Source organism: Alosa sapidissima, chromosome 1, assembly GCF_018492685.1.
Source record: "Alosa sapidissima isolate fAloSap1 chromosome 1, fAloSap1.pri, whole genome shotgun sequence".
Classification (NCBI taxonomy): Eukaryota; Metazoa; Chordata; class Actinopteri; order Clupeiformes; family Clupeidae; genus Alosa; species Alosa sapidissima.
In genome coordinates, this window is record NC_055957.1 from 27,148,190 (window position 1) to 27,166,111 (window position 17,922).

General features: G+C 44.4%; 1 protein-coding gene across 3 annotated transcripts in view; it reads right to left on the reverse strand.

Moving 5' to 3' along the window:
* Positions 1–14,098, reverse strand: part of yeats2 (YEATS domain containing 2) — a 50,980-nt gene extending 36,882 nt beyond the window's left edge. For all 3 annotated transcript variants that reach the window (XM_042088938.1, XM_042088949.1, XM_042088928.1), the window contains exons 1-12: positions 13,868–14,098; positions 12,671–12,784; positions 12,430–12,527; positions 12,222–12,314; positions 11,431–11,667; positions 9,364–9,482; positions 7,881–8,042; positions 7,045–7,156; positions 6,396–6,440; positions 4,973–5,150; positions 3,553–3,774; positions 2,987–3,148 (exon numbers count right to left, since the gene is read on the reverse strand). In XM_042088938.1, coding sequence (XP_041944872.1) covers positions 2,987–3,148; positions 3,553–3,774; positions 4,973–5,150; positions 6,396–6,440; positions 7,045–7,156; positions 7,881–8,042; positions 9,364–9,482; positions 11,431–11,667; positions 12,222–12,314; positions 12,430–12,527; positions 12,671–12,770 — 1,528 coding nt within the window. In that variant the 5' untranslated portion in view covers positions 12,771–12,784; positions 13,868–14,098. The remainder of the gene's footprint in view (positions 1–2,986; positions 3,149–3,552; positions 3,775–4,972; positions 5,151–6,395; positions 6,441–7,044; positions 7,157–7,880; positions 8,043–9,363; positions 9,483–11,430; positions 11,668–12,221; positions 12,315–12,429; positions 12,528–12,670; positions 12,785–13,867) is intronic.
* Between the last annotated feature and the right edge of the window lie 3,824 nt (positions 14,099–17,922).

Here is a 17,922-nt window from a genome sequence, read left to right on the forward strand (position 1 = left end):
GAAATAATGAGCCATTTCAAAATTTTCAACAGCCCTGGTCCACGCTTGACACTGCCAGAGAGCTTTAAGCACTGTGAGAAGGAGTATCCTGCAATGGGCTAAAATGGACACACTTGGGTATGGGAGGTAGGCATGCCAGCAAGGAGGCTGAAACCTGGTGGGGGGTGGGGGTGGACCGTCTCGGTCATTAGAGCACCTATTATTAGCGCAACTCATCAGGAGACCACAGCACATCACTAGGCTGTGTGGTCAACACACTGGGAGTGGGAGATTTGAACACTGCACAGGTCCGAGCCCACTGGCCACTGAAAGAAGCTGGGTGGAGCAGTCTAATATTACAGCAGAAATGCCGCCAAGAGTGGAACCAGAGAAGCTACATTGATCCTTTTGCTCTGGAACTGCATTACATCTCTCATTACCACACACACAAACACCCACAAGCGTGAGCGTGCACACACACACACAGACACAGACACACACACACAGGTGATTGAAGACTCCACCTCCACTCCCACTCACTCAACCTTTACATCCGCTGCCTCTTCGAGCCAGCAATCTCATCTCCATGGCAACCTCCGTCATACTGCAGTCTCATCACACATCTTTATTTGTGTGTGTGTGTGTGTGTGTGTGTGTGTGTGTGTGTGTGTGTGTGTGTGTGTGTGTGTGTGTGGTAAGAAAGGGAGAACCCGGAGAAAATCAGGAAATAGAGAGAAGTAGAGTGAGAGAGCACAGGAGTGGGAGGACAGCTGGGGCAGGAAGTAATTTGGCAGAAGAGATGACCATATTCTGAACTGGACAATGGAAAACACAATGAGTGTCCTTCTAGCCGGGGATGAGAGCCACACAGATCCACTTCATACACCTACACACCCCAGCTCACAAATCACTCTAAAAACACACACACACACAGACAAATCTACTCATCACAACAACACACACTACACTCCCTCTCACAAACTTGCAAAAGACACCCAAATACACTTGCACACACACTGTGCCTGATCCTGCTCAGAACCCCTCACTGCAATACAGCACTTCTGGAACTGCGGAATTGTTCTAGAGCGCATCCGCCCTGGAACCGGTGCGGTTCTGTTAACCGTAGAGCCTTGCAGTTAAGTAGGGCACTGCTTGTGTGTGAGAGCGCTGATATGTTCCCTGAGTGTGCGAGGCTGCCTCCTGATGAAAGGCCTAATTCAGTTTGGAGGCATCAGGGGAAAACACCAGGGCTGTGAGAAGGAGGGAAATCAACACATGGGCCTGACACCACACCAGCCTTCAGCTTGCTTCTCATGCTTAAAGGAGCGATTTGTAGGATTGTTACCGGACGTTCTGTAGGCCAAAATCGAAACACTGGTGAACGTTCTCAAGACTACCAGACGCAAGCTTCTGGGTTGCCAGATGTAATGAAGACTTAGCTAACGTTAGTTGACCTGCATCTGCTTTAACGTTTCTCCAACCATGACCCAGCTACACATTACGGAAACAGTGAAAACAAAAAATACCTCTCTAACCAACGTAACATATTTAGCTGAAGTTAGCGATGCAGATAAGGTTTAGCATAGGCTACCTGTTGCGGAGAAATATGGCCAGCTCTGCGTCAGACTTGAGTTCTTCGTTTGACGAAGACGTCATCATCTCAGGAAGCTCCTCCGATGTTCTTGTTTTAATTTTGGAAATTTGCCTGCCTCTCATAGGCGTTCATGACTACAATTGACAGCAAGTTGACAGTTGGCTGTTGCTAATTTGGCAACACAAATAGGAGGACACGCCAGCCCATTATTAATACGCTATTCTAGAATTAATCGTTCAAAACATAAACGAAAATTCCAAGAGATTCCGCCCCATCTCATTTTTTTCATGGGTTTTAGTAATGTTGTCAAATAAGACATTACTTCAATTCATCGTGTTTCCTTACTCTCTGACAAGATATGGTGATAATTTTTGGAATGGTTACAGTTTATTTTCCATTATTTCCTACATACTGGTCCTTTAAGCTAATAAGAGGACTCCACCAAAATGGAGTCTACCACAGCCTGACCAATGGAGTCTTTTGTCATAACATCTCTCCCTCCCTTTACTGCCGTAGTGCTCTTAATTTCCTTAGCCCCCTTCTCAAGTCTCATTCCAATTCAGAATCACTCTTATTAAAAAACACATGCCAAGGAATCAGGAGGTGCTTTTTTGAGCACTTTGGTCAACCACAGGTTGTTTTAAATTGTGCTATATAAATAAACTTGACTATGACTATGACTATGAAAATGCCCCCTACCCCCTACCCGTAACTCTCTCTCTATGCCCTTTTCAATCGTCACTTGTTCTGTTGCCAGCCTTCTCTTCTCATGTCTCACATACCAAGGTGCAGCAATACACATGACAGTGAAGGTACAGGTGGTCGATTAAAAAGCTTTCTTCCTTTCTTTTTTCCCCACGTCTTTTTCTAATCCCTCTTTCTAGGCGGGCTGCCATCCGTGTGCCCCCCTCCCCACCCCAATCTGTCGTCCCTCACTGCCCTCACCCTCAACAGTGCTGCCACTCAGTCTCTCTCCCTGAGGAGGAGGAGGAGGAGGAGGAGGAGAAAGAAGAGAAGGAGAGGTGGAGGAACAAGCCCTGATTACTTAACGATCACTTAACGACTCTGCATTCTAGAAGAATGCTTCCGGCTCCAGTATGGGAGAGAGGATTTGAGATTTCAGATGAATTTCACTTCGGAATTGTGACTAGGGATGCACATTTTGGAAGATGGAAACATTTTAACGCCTAAAAAACGGTCCTAACTTATAACCTCTTGACATGTTTTACCACTCATAAATGTGTCAGCTAATAATATAAAATACACAGTGTGAATCTGAAAACAAGTTTGTCCAACAAAGTTGCATGAATCATCTCTGGTTTGTTGGTGGGCAATAAAAGGAGAAGTTTTATCATATCTCCACATAAAGGGGCGCTGTAAAAAAGAGCTGTGTTCTCTGTGAGGGCTTCAAACCTGTGGCAGAGGAAGAGGAGCCGGCTACGCTGATGACCTGGCCCGGCTTGTCCACGATGATGTAGGGGTTGCTGCCCGCAGCCGAGCCCTGCTTCATGTGCACGGGCGTGGAGGTGGGGGTGCGGGGCAGCGGGGAGTGGCTGGGCGTAGAGATTGGAGAGCCTGGAGGGACGGTAAACAAACACACAAACAAAATAAATACCGAGAGCAGAAATACACACACACACACAGAAATACGACGTACAGCAGAGTTCACACTGATGAAAAGAAGTCTCAACTCCAGCTTTCCAAGTTGAGTTTCTTTCAAAATTATTGAAACACAATTCCAGCTTTTTTTTGTTGTTAAAGGACCCACTGCATCTAGACATGTTACCATGCCTTTCAATCTGTATTGAAATATGTATGTGTTTCAGTGGCAGTATTATAACCATCACTGCAAGTTAATATGAAAGTAATATCTGCAATGAGTGTAGGATATGTATATGTATATATGTGTGTGTGTGTGTGTGTGTGTGTGTGTGTGTGTGTCTCTTTCTCCTTCGTGCTGAGCATCCTGAGGGACTGACCGGAGACGATCTTGCAGCTCATGGTGATTGGCTGGAAGGACTTCCCGGGAGACTCGGAGGGGCTCGGCGCCTGGCCCTGCGGGATGATCTTGCAGCTGGCCGTGATGGGCTGGAAGGCGGAGTTCCCGTGAGAACCGAGCGTGATCTTTTCCGTGAGCTTGGGCCGGGACGGCGTCCTCTCGGAGCAGGACGAGCGACCCGACTCGATTTTGACGGCCACGCCTGAAAAAGAAGAGAGAGACGAGAAAAGAGAGAGAGTAAAATAGACGGGCAAAAAAAGAAAAGAGAAGAGCTGTTTATGACCAGGGATTTTTTAATTAAGACTGTTGGAGGGAGAAGAGTCTCTGGTCCGACCACATCAATAATTCACATGAGTGCCTGAGGAGGGAGATAACAAAAGGGATATAAAAAAAAAAAAAGTGATGAGGTATGCACAACTGTCTCAGTCCCCAGAGCCTGTGCTTTGAGTCACGACTCCCCAGTCCCAACGAGCCGTGTGCCGCGTCTGATCATCGAGGCCAGAACAGAGCCTGGGCCTCGCAAGCCGGCTCTCTGGGATTGGGTGGGAACAATCCCAGACTTCTGTCTCTCCGCACGCTATCCGGGAGAAGAATGATTCCAAACTAGTCTCAGTGTCATTACCAAACAACAACACACAACAAAGAACAATCCAAATATGTCTGCTACAAAAGAACACACTCTGGAACTTCTCTCGGCGGATTAGGGCCTCATGAATGCCAAACCCAGGCCAGACCCACCACCAGCAGCTATCTGTTCAAGCGTCAGTATTAGTGTCATATTTGTTTTTGTGTTTGTTTTAGTGTTAGTGGGGTGCCTAAGGCCAGCCTTGGCCCTGGTTGCATCAGGGTCATCATTACATTAAGCCTCTGTGGCTCACTGCACATCAAAGCCATCAAACACACTTCAAACTCCATCAACATGTTCAGCAACAGCAAATGCATACTCACACACATCTGAGCAACCAACCAAGGCGCTAATGAAAAGTAGTCCAGCAAATTGATGTTGTATCAAACCATGGACAAAAAAAAGAAAAAAGAACCACAGGTGGCCTGATATTGCTGATTGAAAAACACACACTCAAATATGCAGTTGGATTCCTGCAGATAACAGCACTATTTAATGTGTCTCTCTCACACAAATAGCCATTACACTCTCCTTCATTATGGCAACACATTGTGGAAGAACACATCCATTAATCTAAAGTGGAATGAGTCAATGATTCTCAATGCCAATGCTAGACACTGACCGGAGACGATCTTGCAGCTCATGGTGATTGGCTGGAAGGACTTCCCGGGAGACTCGGAGGGGCTCGGCGCCTGGCCCTGCGGGATGATCTTGCACAGCTATGGTGTGTGTGTGTGTGTGTGTGTGTGTGTGAGTGCAGGTAAGGGCTCCGCACCTTTCTCTGTGCCTGGGAAGGAGTCCTGGGAGAGTTGACCGGGGGAGGGGGCGGAGGTGAGATGGGCACTGGTGGAGCCCATGGCACATGACCTCTGAGAGGAGGAGGAGGAGGAGGAGAGGGGGGTGGGCAGGAAGTCATCGCCAAGGGAGTTTCGATGGAGTTCCACATCCACCACCTGAGAGACAGACAGACAGACAGACAGACAGACAGAGAGAGAGAGAGAGAGAGAGAGAGAGACAGAGAGAGAGAGACAGAGAGAGAGAGAGAGAGACAGAGAGAGAGCGTCAGACATGGTTGCAGGGTCACACCGCCGCCAGGCTGCACTGTTTTCTGCACAACCCCCAGCGTAGGTACTTTTGACACTTAAAATGTCCCACGGCACACTAACATCCTGTGTGAAGAAAAAATAAACATACCAAAGCCTAAAATTTCAAATAATACAGTACACAGATATGGCCTTATTATGGCTTCTATGCTAGACCTGCTCAATAAAACAAGCGCCCTCTGTTTCATTTGTAGGTGACTGTATCTAATTTAATTGTTGTTATGAACTGGATATGTGATGATTCTGTGAATACTGGATATGGGGCCCCCGTTGTACAATGCCTGCATACCACAAATAGTGCAATCACACAATCAATGAGAGCATGTGGTTATAAATTCTTTGATGCAACAGTTGCTTTTCTGGACCAGTGAGTGACATTTGGGTAATTTTCTGCGGCACACCTGATGATCTCTCACGGCACACTAGTGTGCCCCGGCACAGTGGTTGAAAAACACTGGTCTAGAGATTAGACACAGCCACTGTTAGGATTCAGTTCTGATTGGCTTCAAGTCTGCCCTTTTCATGTGCTGTCCCCAGACTGTGAGCCCTCATCACAAACACCCCAGTCTAGTGCAGCCAGTGGTTGAGTGACTGAGCTCTGTGCTTGACGCTGGTCGGACTTACACCAGCTCTTTTCGGGGTCACATGACCTGCGCCTGGAAACTGACGGGGTTGCAAGGTCGTTGTGGAGACTGCACTCACACACTCTCTCCTACTGGAGAATACACAATGGACATGAGGAGAAATAGCCTGACAGAAGCGTGGCGTGATAGGGAGAGTGTGTGGGCCTTCAAAAGCCCCTTAGACGCATGGATCGTGTCTCCAACACACACACACACACATTCATCTCAGACACACACACACACACACATCTCAGGCAGCTTCAGACAGCCGTGGAGGAAAACATCTCCGCCACAACAACCAGGTGTCACTCACTGTTGGTGTTGTTTTCATTTCTGTTCTGCAAAGCATGGGTGTGGACGTCAGACATTTTTTATTCAGCAATGACTGTGCTGCTGGGCTGTAGAGCTGGCAGCCCAACATCCACCCAAGAACCCCCCCCCACACACACACACGGACTGGGATGTGCCTTACCGTCTCAGCTCCAAGTGTCTGCAGTCCCGTATACGTTCTGTCAAGCTGTGAGGTACCAAACCCCGGGGACCAGAGAGACAGAGAGAGTGGAGATTACAATCATTACAGCACCCCTGGGGAGTTAACTATCGCCAATAAATTACACACCACTATAAATAAAACTTACACCACAATACATTTAACGACTTTTTAACAATGTGGGATATATCATATACAATTTTATAGACTGTTATAGACCACCTCTACAGCAAACTAATTAATCATCACGCAGAGAGAGAGAGAGAGAGAGAGAGAGAGAGAGAGAGAGAGAGAGAGAGAGAGAGAGAGAGAGAGAATAGCCTTAAATAGGCTGTTTTCCTCCTGGTGGTCATTAGCTGGCCGGTCTTCCCTCCTATGGGCAGAGGCGGCGGTGGCCCAGTGGCATGCTCTCTCCCCCAGTCCAGTCAATACTGCTCCCACAGCTTTGGCCTCTGGGCAGCCCACATCAAAAGGACTGGACCCAGGCCTACTGCCTACAGGCCTCCCTACAGGGTCTCTGTCTGAGTGTGTGTGTGTAGATATCAGAGTATATAATCAGCAGGAGAGATGCCTGAGATGTTGTCAGTGTGTGTGTGTGTGTCTTTGGGGGAGGGTGCTGGGGTCAGCTGACCTTTAAGTTGTGGATGATGTCGATGCGTTTGTTGCGTGGGTCCTTGAAGTGGATCTGACAACGGACAGGAAACTCTCCCCAACCTCGCCGAGTCAGGTGGAACGGGGGCTCACTGAGAGGATGAAAACACACACACACACACACACACACACACACACACACACACACACTCTTTAATATTTCATAAGGGTTTTTTTCCAATACATAATAAACACATATTGGCCTCTAACAGAGAACAGATTTAATGGTTCTAAAAGAAGCTTTCTGTTTCCACTTACACTTCCACAAGCCTTTGCCATGTAGCTAACCTGCTCCCTCACGTCAGAGCGAGGGGCACATTCAACAACGCTGGTGGGGAGGGATAGCATCTTATTCTGTTATATAGTAAGACTATTGTATAACTAGGTCAAACCTGTCACAAGCCATTTTTTGACAGATTTATTCTTCTGAACTCAATGACCCAGTACATTGCTAAAATTAATGTAGTGACACAATCTGCCACTAGAGGGCTCAGTTGAGTCTTGTCCCACTTTCAGAACAACAACATAAGTGTTGCCTCCCAGTGATTGTCCCTGGGGGGAAAGACATACAAATGAAAACAATACACAGCTCAACGAGGCCATCAGAAAATGTGGGGCAACCTGAACTCAGTTTCCTGTTGACTCATTTGTCTCTTCAGAAAAGTGCGCCTTTTTCACTTTTTTTTTTTTTTAACAAGGATACTGAAGAAAATGTCAACAAGGGCTGAACAAAAACTAGGGAGGCCTCACACTCTCACACATACCCAAAATACACAAACGCACTCCCACACACACAGTCACATGTAAAATACACACCTGACTTCTACCAGGTCATTAGGCTTGTAGCTGGGGTGCAAGAAGAACCAGACTTTGCGCACAAAGTGGTCAATGCTGGGCTCCTTCTTGGAGCCCCTGACATAGACCATCCACTTATGGGTGGACTGGTCATTCTCCTCTCTCTTGTCAGGGGCTATGTACCTGTCAGTGGGGAGGACAGAAGTGGAAGGGGGGTCAGAGAGGAGAGGGCAGAGAGAGAGAGAGAGAAGGCAAAAAGGAGAGAAGAGATGGACAGACAGAGATGAAAATTAAACGAGAAGAGCCAGAGAGAAGAGAGGCCAGAGTGAGAGAAAGAAAGAGATGGAGGGAGGCAGAGAGAGTAATATGTCTTAGTGTGCTTAATGTGTCATTTCAGAGTGCAAAAGTAGTCATGGTGCTTGTTTTCCACTGAATCTGGGAGACAGTCTGGTCTGGCAGGGAGAAAAACAAGCAATCATGTGACATCTGAACAGCCTGGCCCTGCAGCTATGTCAGCAGGGCGCACCACCGAGGCCTGCCACCGCTCTGCTCCGCACTCATCAACACCGGCAAATCACACCGGCAAGACAGGACACTGAGCCAGTCAGGGCACGTCCCCTGGCTCTCCTACCTTATCTGCACAGAGTTCATCATGCCGAGGAGGGAGGAGCCAAACAGTCCAAAATCAATAACAACAAAATGCAACAAAAAAAAAACACTTAAGTAAGTATAAGTATAAGTATATATACTTTTTTGATCCCGTGAGGGAAATTTGGTCTCTGCATTTAACCCAATCGGTGAATTAGTGAAACACAAGGGGGGTTAGGGGTTAGGTGCCTTGCTCAAGGGCACTTCAGCCGCGGCCCACTGGTCGGGGCTCGAACCGGCAACCCTCCGGTTACAAGTCCAGAGTGCTAACCAGTGGGCCACGGCTGCCCACTTGAGCAATACAAAAACTATGCATGTGACCTTTATCTTATCAAGTATATTTTCTGAGATCAGAAATATCCCCAATACTCCACAGATTTATCTGAAGGTGAGATTAAGTAGCAACAGCAGTATACATCACCCTAAGCAATAATCAGACATTTTAACTAACATTTGAACATGGCATCTACCTGAAAGAAGAGGTAGGCTAATACACTATTAGCATAAAACTAATGAAAAACCAGTGGTTTCACAATACTGCCTGAGATTAAACGGTTGATAGTCACACGTCATACAAGACTTCCTTTGTACACATTAACTGGGTGTTATTAACCATAACAGAGTAGCCCCGAGCAGAAGTCAAGATCCATCTTGATCGCCCATGATCAAGCCATCACTCATAATTCACCTGTTTCATCTATAAGTTATGAGTAATAATTCACAGTCAGAATTGTCACAAAGTCATCTGACAAAACAAACCTCTTCATCTAAAGCCTTACCAATGTTCTAGGGCAAGGTAATCTAGAGATTCCTAGAGATTCCACACACACACACAACAGATGTAAAAGTCACTCACTTGGAGACATTCCCCACAACAATGGTCTTCTTGACGTACAGTCTTGAGGCCTCCTCTCCGGTGACGTGATAGGTGACCTGCTGATCCGCGGCGGCTGATGATGGCACTCCAAACGTGTCCTACAGGCAAAAACACACACACAGGATTATCCTCTGTCTAAAACATACAAATACTCGTCATTATCCCACCTTCCACTCCAGGCTCTCTCAGTCATAGTGCTAGGACTCCCTGCAGCCTAGGGCCTTTAATTCGGTTCCAAGAGCCCCCTGCTCTGCATGCTTACCTGTGTATCAATGATCGGTCACTCCCATCCCTGCTCCTGCAGTCCATTCTGTCATGCATGTTGTAAGTCTGTTCCTGATGTGAATACCTGACTGAACCTTTCATTGACTTTCTGCATTAGCTGAACACACATGGTTTGGTTTAGCCTGGCTAGCGCTACCACTTCTCAATGAGATGTGGTCTGGGAACCAAACGTTCATTTTCTCGTATTTGAAAAAAATGCCCAGATCCGTTTATTGGGTGCCACGGATGTCTATCAAATGCGTCTGTGCATAGCTCATCATCGTCTTGCTTTCCCCCCTGTTCTGTGATAGGGAACCAATCTCAGGCGAAAATTTGCTCCATGGTCTCCAGGCTGCCTTAGCAGCGTGAATCAAATCGCACGCAAGGCAGCATGGGAACACCCAGGCTAGGTTTGGTTAGTCAAAGGCTTTATATTTACACTGGGCTGTGTGGAAGAAATGGGGTGAAGGGGGTAGTTGTTTTGGCCAGTGGCGGCCGAAGCAAGTCAGAAGGCCCCTGCATTAAATATTAAAACAACTTACTATCGTAAAAGCACCAATTACCGCCCCTTTCGTTTGAAAATTCTAAAACAATGATGTTTTTTTAGTACTTCAAAACAAAATAACATTTGATATGAACCTCACATTTTTCAGTAGCCATAGGTGTGTAGATTTGAACAAAATCTGGTTTGGCTTTTACTGCCTGAAATATCCGATTTTGTTTACCACGCTCGGAGTTTAGTGCTGGGCTGGTGGGTGCCTATTTCTGCCCTCTCCCGGCACATCAACGGCTAGACCGAGAATTCTCGTCGCAAATCAAAATTCCACTGGAGCACCAAACGGATTTGTACAAGCAGCCTTACAACACTGTTTACAGCTCTTTGAGACACGGTAAAATGTAATTTTTGGTACATAGCTAATTTAGATAGACTTATGGTGTGGGTGCTTCAGTTTCTTTAGGAATCCGTCGTCTCGGTTTGTATAGAAATGAATATTAAGTGACACATAAGATGGCAGAAATAGGGGACGGGCGGTAATAGGTGACGTTACAGAAACAATGGCCTAGTTACCTGACCAAACAACACACAAACAAACCCTGTAATTAGAAGGGCTCTCGGGGAGAGTGCAGACCTGTACTTGGGCCAAATTGCAATTCAGCCATTTAGTGACAAACCTGGGTATGTTCCCTCTAAGAACCCTATGACTTTGTTTCCTACGTTGAAAGTCATGTGACTAGAACTAGAACAACACAGAGTTGGATGGGTGCCCAAAAGTGCTGTGAGATATCCAGAAATTCCAAAAGATAAATCCCCTAAGTGACAGTCACACCCAGCCAAACAGTTACAAAACTTTAGTGAGGGTGACAACAACCGCAGACAATACAAGCCTGCTTTTACCATGTCAGCCACTTGTCCCAACTGGTTTTATGACAATCCGAACGGAATATTCACACCCAGTATTGTCTGACTGTTCCATGCTATACTGATGCTTGCATCCACCACGCACCACCCTTTCGTTTATTCATTATCTTAACACGCATGCGTGTGCTTTGAGATTTGTATGTACACTGTTTTAACCATCAGCAGGCCATTAGGTTTTGCCCAATGAAGCCCTTGAAGGATCATTACATTTCACCACAACATTTGGAAGCATTACATTAAGTTTGAGGAGATTTCTATATTTTCCCTGATTCACTTTTACCAATGTTTAACAGCTGTGTCTGACTGTGTGCACCTTGACATGGATCTGACCACCATATTCCCTCCGATCCAAAGCCGCCTACCTTCCCTGTGTTGCGTCCCGGCCGTCGCTCCCCGCGGCTCCCGGCCTCCCGCCAGATTCCGTCCCGCTCGCGCTCCCCGTGTCCACCGTCCACGTGCTGGCCCAGCGACTCGCTCTCCGAAGGCCCCAGCGAGGCTGCTTCCGAGCCCTGGTTGAGGGGCGAGGACGAGCGAGAGGGCGACTCCAGGAAGCGCTTGATGGCCGGGTGGTTCAGCACCAGGGCGTCGCTCTTTGACGCCTGCCATAAACAAAACAAGAAAGGGACAGGTGAAGTTACAGTATGCTGTTGAAGACATACAGAATCAAAGACATAAAACAGAAAAAACAGTCATTTAGCACACTCAATGTGTGGTGTGATGCTTAGTTCTGTAGTCCTGTAGCTCGACTGGTAGACCCAGGTTAAATCAATGACTGTGAAACACATGAGGAGCATGTCATCATGCACTTACATCCTGAAGAAATGGGAGCCAAATCCGGTTAGTCATACAGACAAAATGGGAGCCAGAGTATGTTTTGCAAAGAAAAAACAACCATTTCTGCCCAGGAATTTCCATTTTTGGTTAAATCTGACCAATATTTTTTGCCTCTTACTGGTGGCTTCCATTTTACCAGAGTACACACTGTCCAGTCACTGGGTTAGGCTCCCATAGAGCTCACATACTTATGATAAAGTGGCGCATCTAACCAGCACTGTAGTGGAAATATCTTTGTATAAAAGTGCTTTCCACGTTACTGAATACAAATGCAATGGAAATGTGAAGACAAACAGTGTGAGTGATTGTGTTATAGTACCTCTTGGACCTTGGGCTGCCCAGCATTGGCGTAATAGTTGGCCACAATGCAGGCTCTCAGCTTGTCCATCATCCGCCGAGCTTCATTGAGACGCTGTTAAAAATAATAATAATAATGAAATAAAACACAGAGTTTGCACATTTTTACAAAAACTGAGTAGCACAGCTCCTTCTGAGTATATTGAACATCTGGTTCAGATGATACTTACTTGGCCAATCACTTCAATCTCATGTTCTTTATTCTTCATCTCCATAGAAAACTGTTCTCTGATGATGACTTCAATTTTCTGCACCGTCGCATCCCGTGCTAAGATATTTTTTTGTGCAATAAATGATAAAAACACATATTTGTGTCACGACATATGCAGCTGTTTGGAAAGTTCTAATGTTTAACTATCACATTTATGAATTCAATGATTAATAACTATAAACTGAATGCAAGATGATTACCATTCTGTTCCACAATTTTGTTTCTCTTATTCTCATGAACTTGTGATATGTCCTCATAGTCTGGGTCATTGTCTTCAATTTTCCTCTTGATTCCAGACATGGTTGTTTTGTCAACTGCAACAACAGTTTATCTTATGTCAGACTTCAGAAAAAGACATTGGCCTTCCCCCTTGTTTGGCTTCTCTTTGCAGAGATATCCATCCATTATAAAACGATAAACACATTAACCTTTCCATTATATTGGTAACGTTGCCTACTTTCCCCAAAGCTTTTTCTTTCTTCACATTTTGAATGGAGGTATGGACGTAAACAACACAACAAAAAGTATACATGCACTCTACTCATTTCTAATAGCCTGAATGAGAAACTCAACACAAAAGTAACAGTTTGTCGTGCAGTTACTGTTTACAAGGTGTGTTAGTTGGCTCTTCTCTGAAATCTTACTGACAATGCTATGCTATAAGTTATCAATAAATAACGTTACTTTAATGTCTGAAAACATCCGTTATATTCGATTCATCAAAATCTGTCACAACAATGTTTACAGTTAACACAGCTGAAAGCAACTCAGTGCGCTTCAGTAAGATATTGCATTTAACGTTAACACAATTTTGAAATAACGTTTAACGTTAACATCTTATTTGGTAATCCACTTGGCTGCTTGGTTTATTAGCTAGCTGTTATCAGAACATTACATTCTCTGCACTACTAATAATGAGCAAGGTCCAATCCATTGTGATTGTCTATGGCACGGTGCAAGACATTACCCAGATTTAATAGAATAACAGAAAAGCTTAAAATGAAAACGCAAACATGACAAAGCTAACAAATTGACTTGTACACAACGTGATTTGTGAGATAGCATTAGCACCAAACACGCTACCTGACACTACAGCGTTAGCTATTCAGGAGATCCACTGCTAACAGCGTCTCCGGTACAACCAACACTCCACACCGGCAAAACCCTTTGGCCTGAATTAGCTAATCATGTGTTGGTCTCTTGGCAATTTGTTTAGACCATTTGCAAGAAATTATATATCATAATCATTCATGGTTAGACTTCTAGACGTATAGTTTGAAGTAATACATTGAGTTACTGATTGCACTGAGTTAAATAAGGTTAAACCAGTCTCGACAAAATCACACAAGTGTTGCTGCAAGCTAGCTAGCCATATTCCACATAAAATCTCACCCTACCTCTCTTTCACCATGGACGGACAGCAACAAAACGCGAGGCCAGCGAGAACGGTTTGTGTAGAAGTAATATGGATGAAACTGGATGATGATAATGTGTCGTTCTGCAAGGTGCTAATTACTCTACACCGGGAATAATGAACCTGGGTCCATACGTGCTATCAGGGGCACTGCTACACAGGGTTGACAGGGGTACAGCTACAGTTGCTAACACCATAGCGCTGAGAAGACTTAGGCCTTGCAATTTCTAACTGTTCCCAGCAGGTGGTGCTAAAAATCAAAGTGTCTTCATTATACATCGTCGCGGGTGCATTGCAGAGGGTCAGTTTGAAGTTGAGTGGCCAGTAGCTTGATATTCCATGGGCCAAACCAGATGTCGGTACCACTCAAGGTGGCAAAGGTTACTTAAACATTTGGAAAAGATCCATGTCTGTAGATAACATTTTGGTATGATAACACCTCCTGAGTCACAGCTAGGCCTATATTAGTGTTATCAGCTGTTAAAGTTACCCTCCCCCATTGAAAATTTTCATTTTAGATGCTGGTGTTAAGTTGTTTGCATTTTGAATATAGTTAGTTTAGAATTAACCTACAGTGTCTATTGTATTTCTCTGTAGACCCCACCGACGCAGACCATAGGTAAAGGCCAAATATATATACCGGTAACTGTTATGCGTGTTTGTGCATAATCATTTACTAAGGTAAGTAGTACTGGTGTATTTCTGTTTAGGAAATCTAAAGTACTAACTTTACATTAAATAAACTGTTAATGTACATGTTGAGACATTAGTTAAGATACATTTTGATTTATGGTTTCTGATGAACTGAATGATTATGGCCACCAGTGAGCAAGTAACAGTCTACAACCAAAGTAACCAAAAATGGAATGCATTATGAATGCTAATATAAGGACAATCAGAACGTACCTAACCTAACACGCCATTCAGCTCCTAGTACGGACCACGGCTATATCATGCCTTGACTACTGCAACATCCTCCTCACAGGCCTTTCAGCTTGTGTGGTAAAACCGCTACAGATGGTCCAGAATGCTGCGGCCCGTCTGGTTTTCAATCAGCCAAAAAGGGCACGTTACCCCACTGTTCACTGAGCTCCACCGGCTTCCATTAGCTGCCAAATTCCAGTCACTAATGCTTGCATACAAAGTGATTGCTGGATCTGCCGTCTGGCGCTGCTGCCCCAACTCCCGCGGCAATCCAGGCTTTTTTCATCTGTGGTCCCTGATGGTGGAACAATCTGCCAAGCTCCATCAGAACAGGGGTGTCCCCCCTACTACACACTCTTCTACCACTTCACCTCCATACTTCTATTAGTACTAGGCAGTCCTATCCTCTAGTACTAGTATTGACAAATACAGCGATAACATTATCTGTAGCCTTAGTTTTAAAATGCTTAACTGTTAATAGCTTAACTTTTATTATATTGCTGTAGTGTAGCTCTGTGGCCTAAATCTAGGATGCCATCAAGGAGTTTCTTCTGAAGCTTAATAGAGCAACCTGATCTGGGTTGGGCCATTTCTAGGCTTTTACCCCCGACATTGCACTGTGCCTATACTTCAGAGGGCACTGTTCCCACTTATTTTGGCCTACCATCAAATGCTTGACCTCTTTAGAAAGCTAGCTCAGACCCTGCAGTTTCTTAGGAAACAATCACAATAGCTGTGTGAAGTACTGGCACAGAGCTACAGAGGCTAGAATATTGTTTTTTCTTTCTGCCAGATAAGAAGCATCTCTGAACTGACCACATTTCAGCCCTCTAGGTCACTAGAGATATGACTTTAGAAACACAACTGAGCCCTAGCACCAGGTCTTGTGAAGCTGTGTGCAAAAGTAGATCAATAGCATGGAATATGAGTACTTTAGACTCTATAGCATTATGGTGCATACAATTGATTTAGAATGTCGGGGGGAGGTGTGTGTGTGTGTGTGTGTGGGTGCCGTATGATGGGAATTATTTTTATGACATTTTCTTGCCCCAGACTAGATGGAGGCTTAGCTCCATTTACATTGAAAGTGTACTCTCTCTTGCTTGCTTTGATCTATTCAATGCAGATGTAGGTGTGAAATGTCCCCACTGGCTGGGCACCTTTTGCTCCTACCATCTGTCCACAAGCTCCTTTGTTCTGTCTTTGGGTTAGACAAAGACCTTAGGGTTCACTTTAGCTGAATTATATGTTTGTGTTATTAACTGTAAATGTATTCATGTTTGGTATCATTTTTATAGTCTCAGTACAAGGAGTACAATGATTTAAGTGTAAGAATGTTTAGAACATCCTATATAACATTTCTACCTAACGGCGGGAAGAGAAAGCCAATCACAGGACGTTGTACCTATGACGTCCTCTTGAACCACACCCTTGCAAATTGAGCATAAAAGGCCAGTCTCCTCCGGTAGTAGTTAAAATGGTAGTCGATGCTTCTGAGCTGAAGGCTGTATTCTCCCTTGACGCGCGTTATTGTAAAGTAAAGCCTGAATCTTGGATATCTGGAATTCTGCCGAAGTCTGCTGTGTTTTTGTCAAGTAATTATATCCACCCACAATTACTTTCACATAAAAGGCCACCCATCTCTTAACAGGATTTATGTATGATAAAAAAAAAACGCCTAAAATGTATGCCCAATGTATTATGCATGGGCAGAAAACTCATGATGAGGGTGGGAAATGTCAAAACCCATGTTAGTTCACATCTTGAGGGTATATGCTTTCAGAAAATATATGGTTTAGGTGATTGAATCAGTTTTCCCTAAATGGCAGAGCCCAAAAGGTATTAGCCATGCACCTGATTTACCTATACCCAATGTATTATGCATGGGCAGCAAAGTCATGAGGAGAGTGGGAAATGTCAAAACCCATGTTAGTTCACATGCATCTTCAGGGTGTATGCTTTCAGACATTATATGATTTGGGTGGTATAATTAGGTTTTGGGTGGTGTAATTAGTTTTCCCTTATACAGCCCAAAATGTATACACTTGATTTACTAATACCCATATGTTTTATTCAAAGCACATCTCAAGACCTTTCTGTTTAATGATCACTTCTCCTCCACACCCAACACATAGTTCCTACAGATAACTTGTCTTTGTTGTATTGTTTTGTTTGTTTGTTATTGTATTTCCCTGCCTTTGTCACTGTTGTATTGTTTGTTTGTTTGTTATTGTGTTTCCCTGCCTTCCTACTATGTAAAGCGACCTTGGGTTTGAGAAAGGCGCTATATAAAATAAACTTATTATTATTATTATTATTATTATTTTATGAATGGGCAGTAAAGAGGAGGATGGAACATGTGAAAACCCATGTTTGATATCATCCTGAGGTTTATGCTTTCAGAATATGGTTTGGTGGTTGAATTAGTTTTCTCTTAAAGGCACAGACCCGAAGGTATCAGCCAAATACCCGATTTACTCATACCTTATGTATTATGAAGGGGCAGCAAAGTAAATGGGAAAATGAGAAATGTATGTTAGATCACATCATGAGGGTATAAGCTTTCAGAAAATATATGGTTTATATGGTTGAATCAGTTTTCCCTTCATGGTACAGCCCAAAAAGGTATTCATCATATACTCTATTTACCAATACCCAATTAATCCTTATCTAAATGTCTTTGAACTCCTCTCACAAGGCAGAAATTAAAATTCAATATCAGCAGCATTATGAGATTGTTATCATTAGTCTATCGGAAAATCCTGACAGGGCAAACGAGACAAAAACAACCCCATAAATGATGTCTTTTTAAATCAAATAGTTCACCACACACAACACTGAACTTGAATCAAACATTCTTTATTGTACAGCTGATCAACCCGTCTGGTTTGACTTTCAATGAAACCCGTTGCTATTGACAGCGGTCTGTTACACATAGCAAAGGACCTCCGAACGTCGCCGTTTGCACCGATAGGCTGAGCTCTGGGCTACCTCTGCTGAATTCATTCTTTTCATTAGCCTAGGCTATGTAAAGTAAAGAGTGCCCAGGGGTCAAGATTGTGAAATAGACGCGCCGCCATCTTTGGGACTGTTAAACTCATAAGGGAGCTAAAC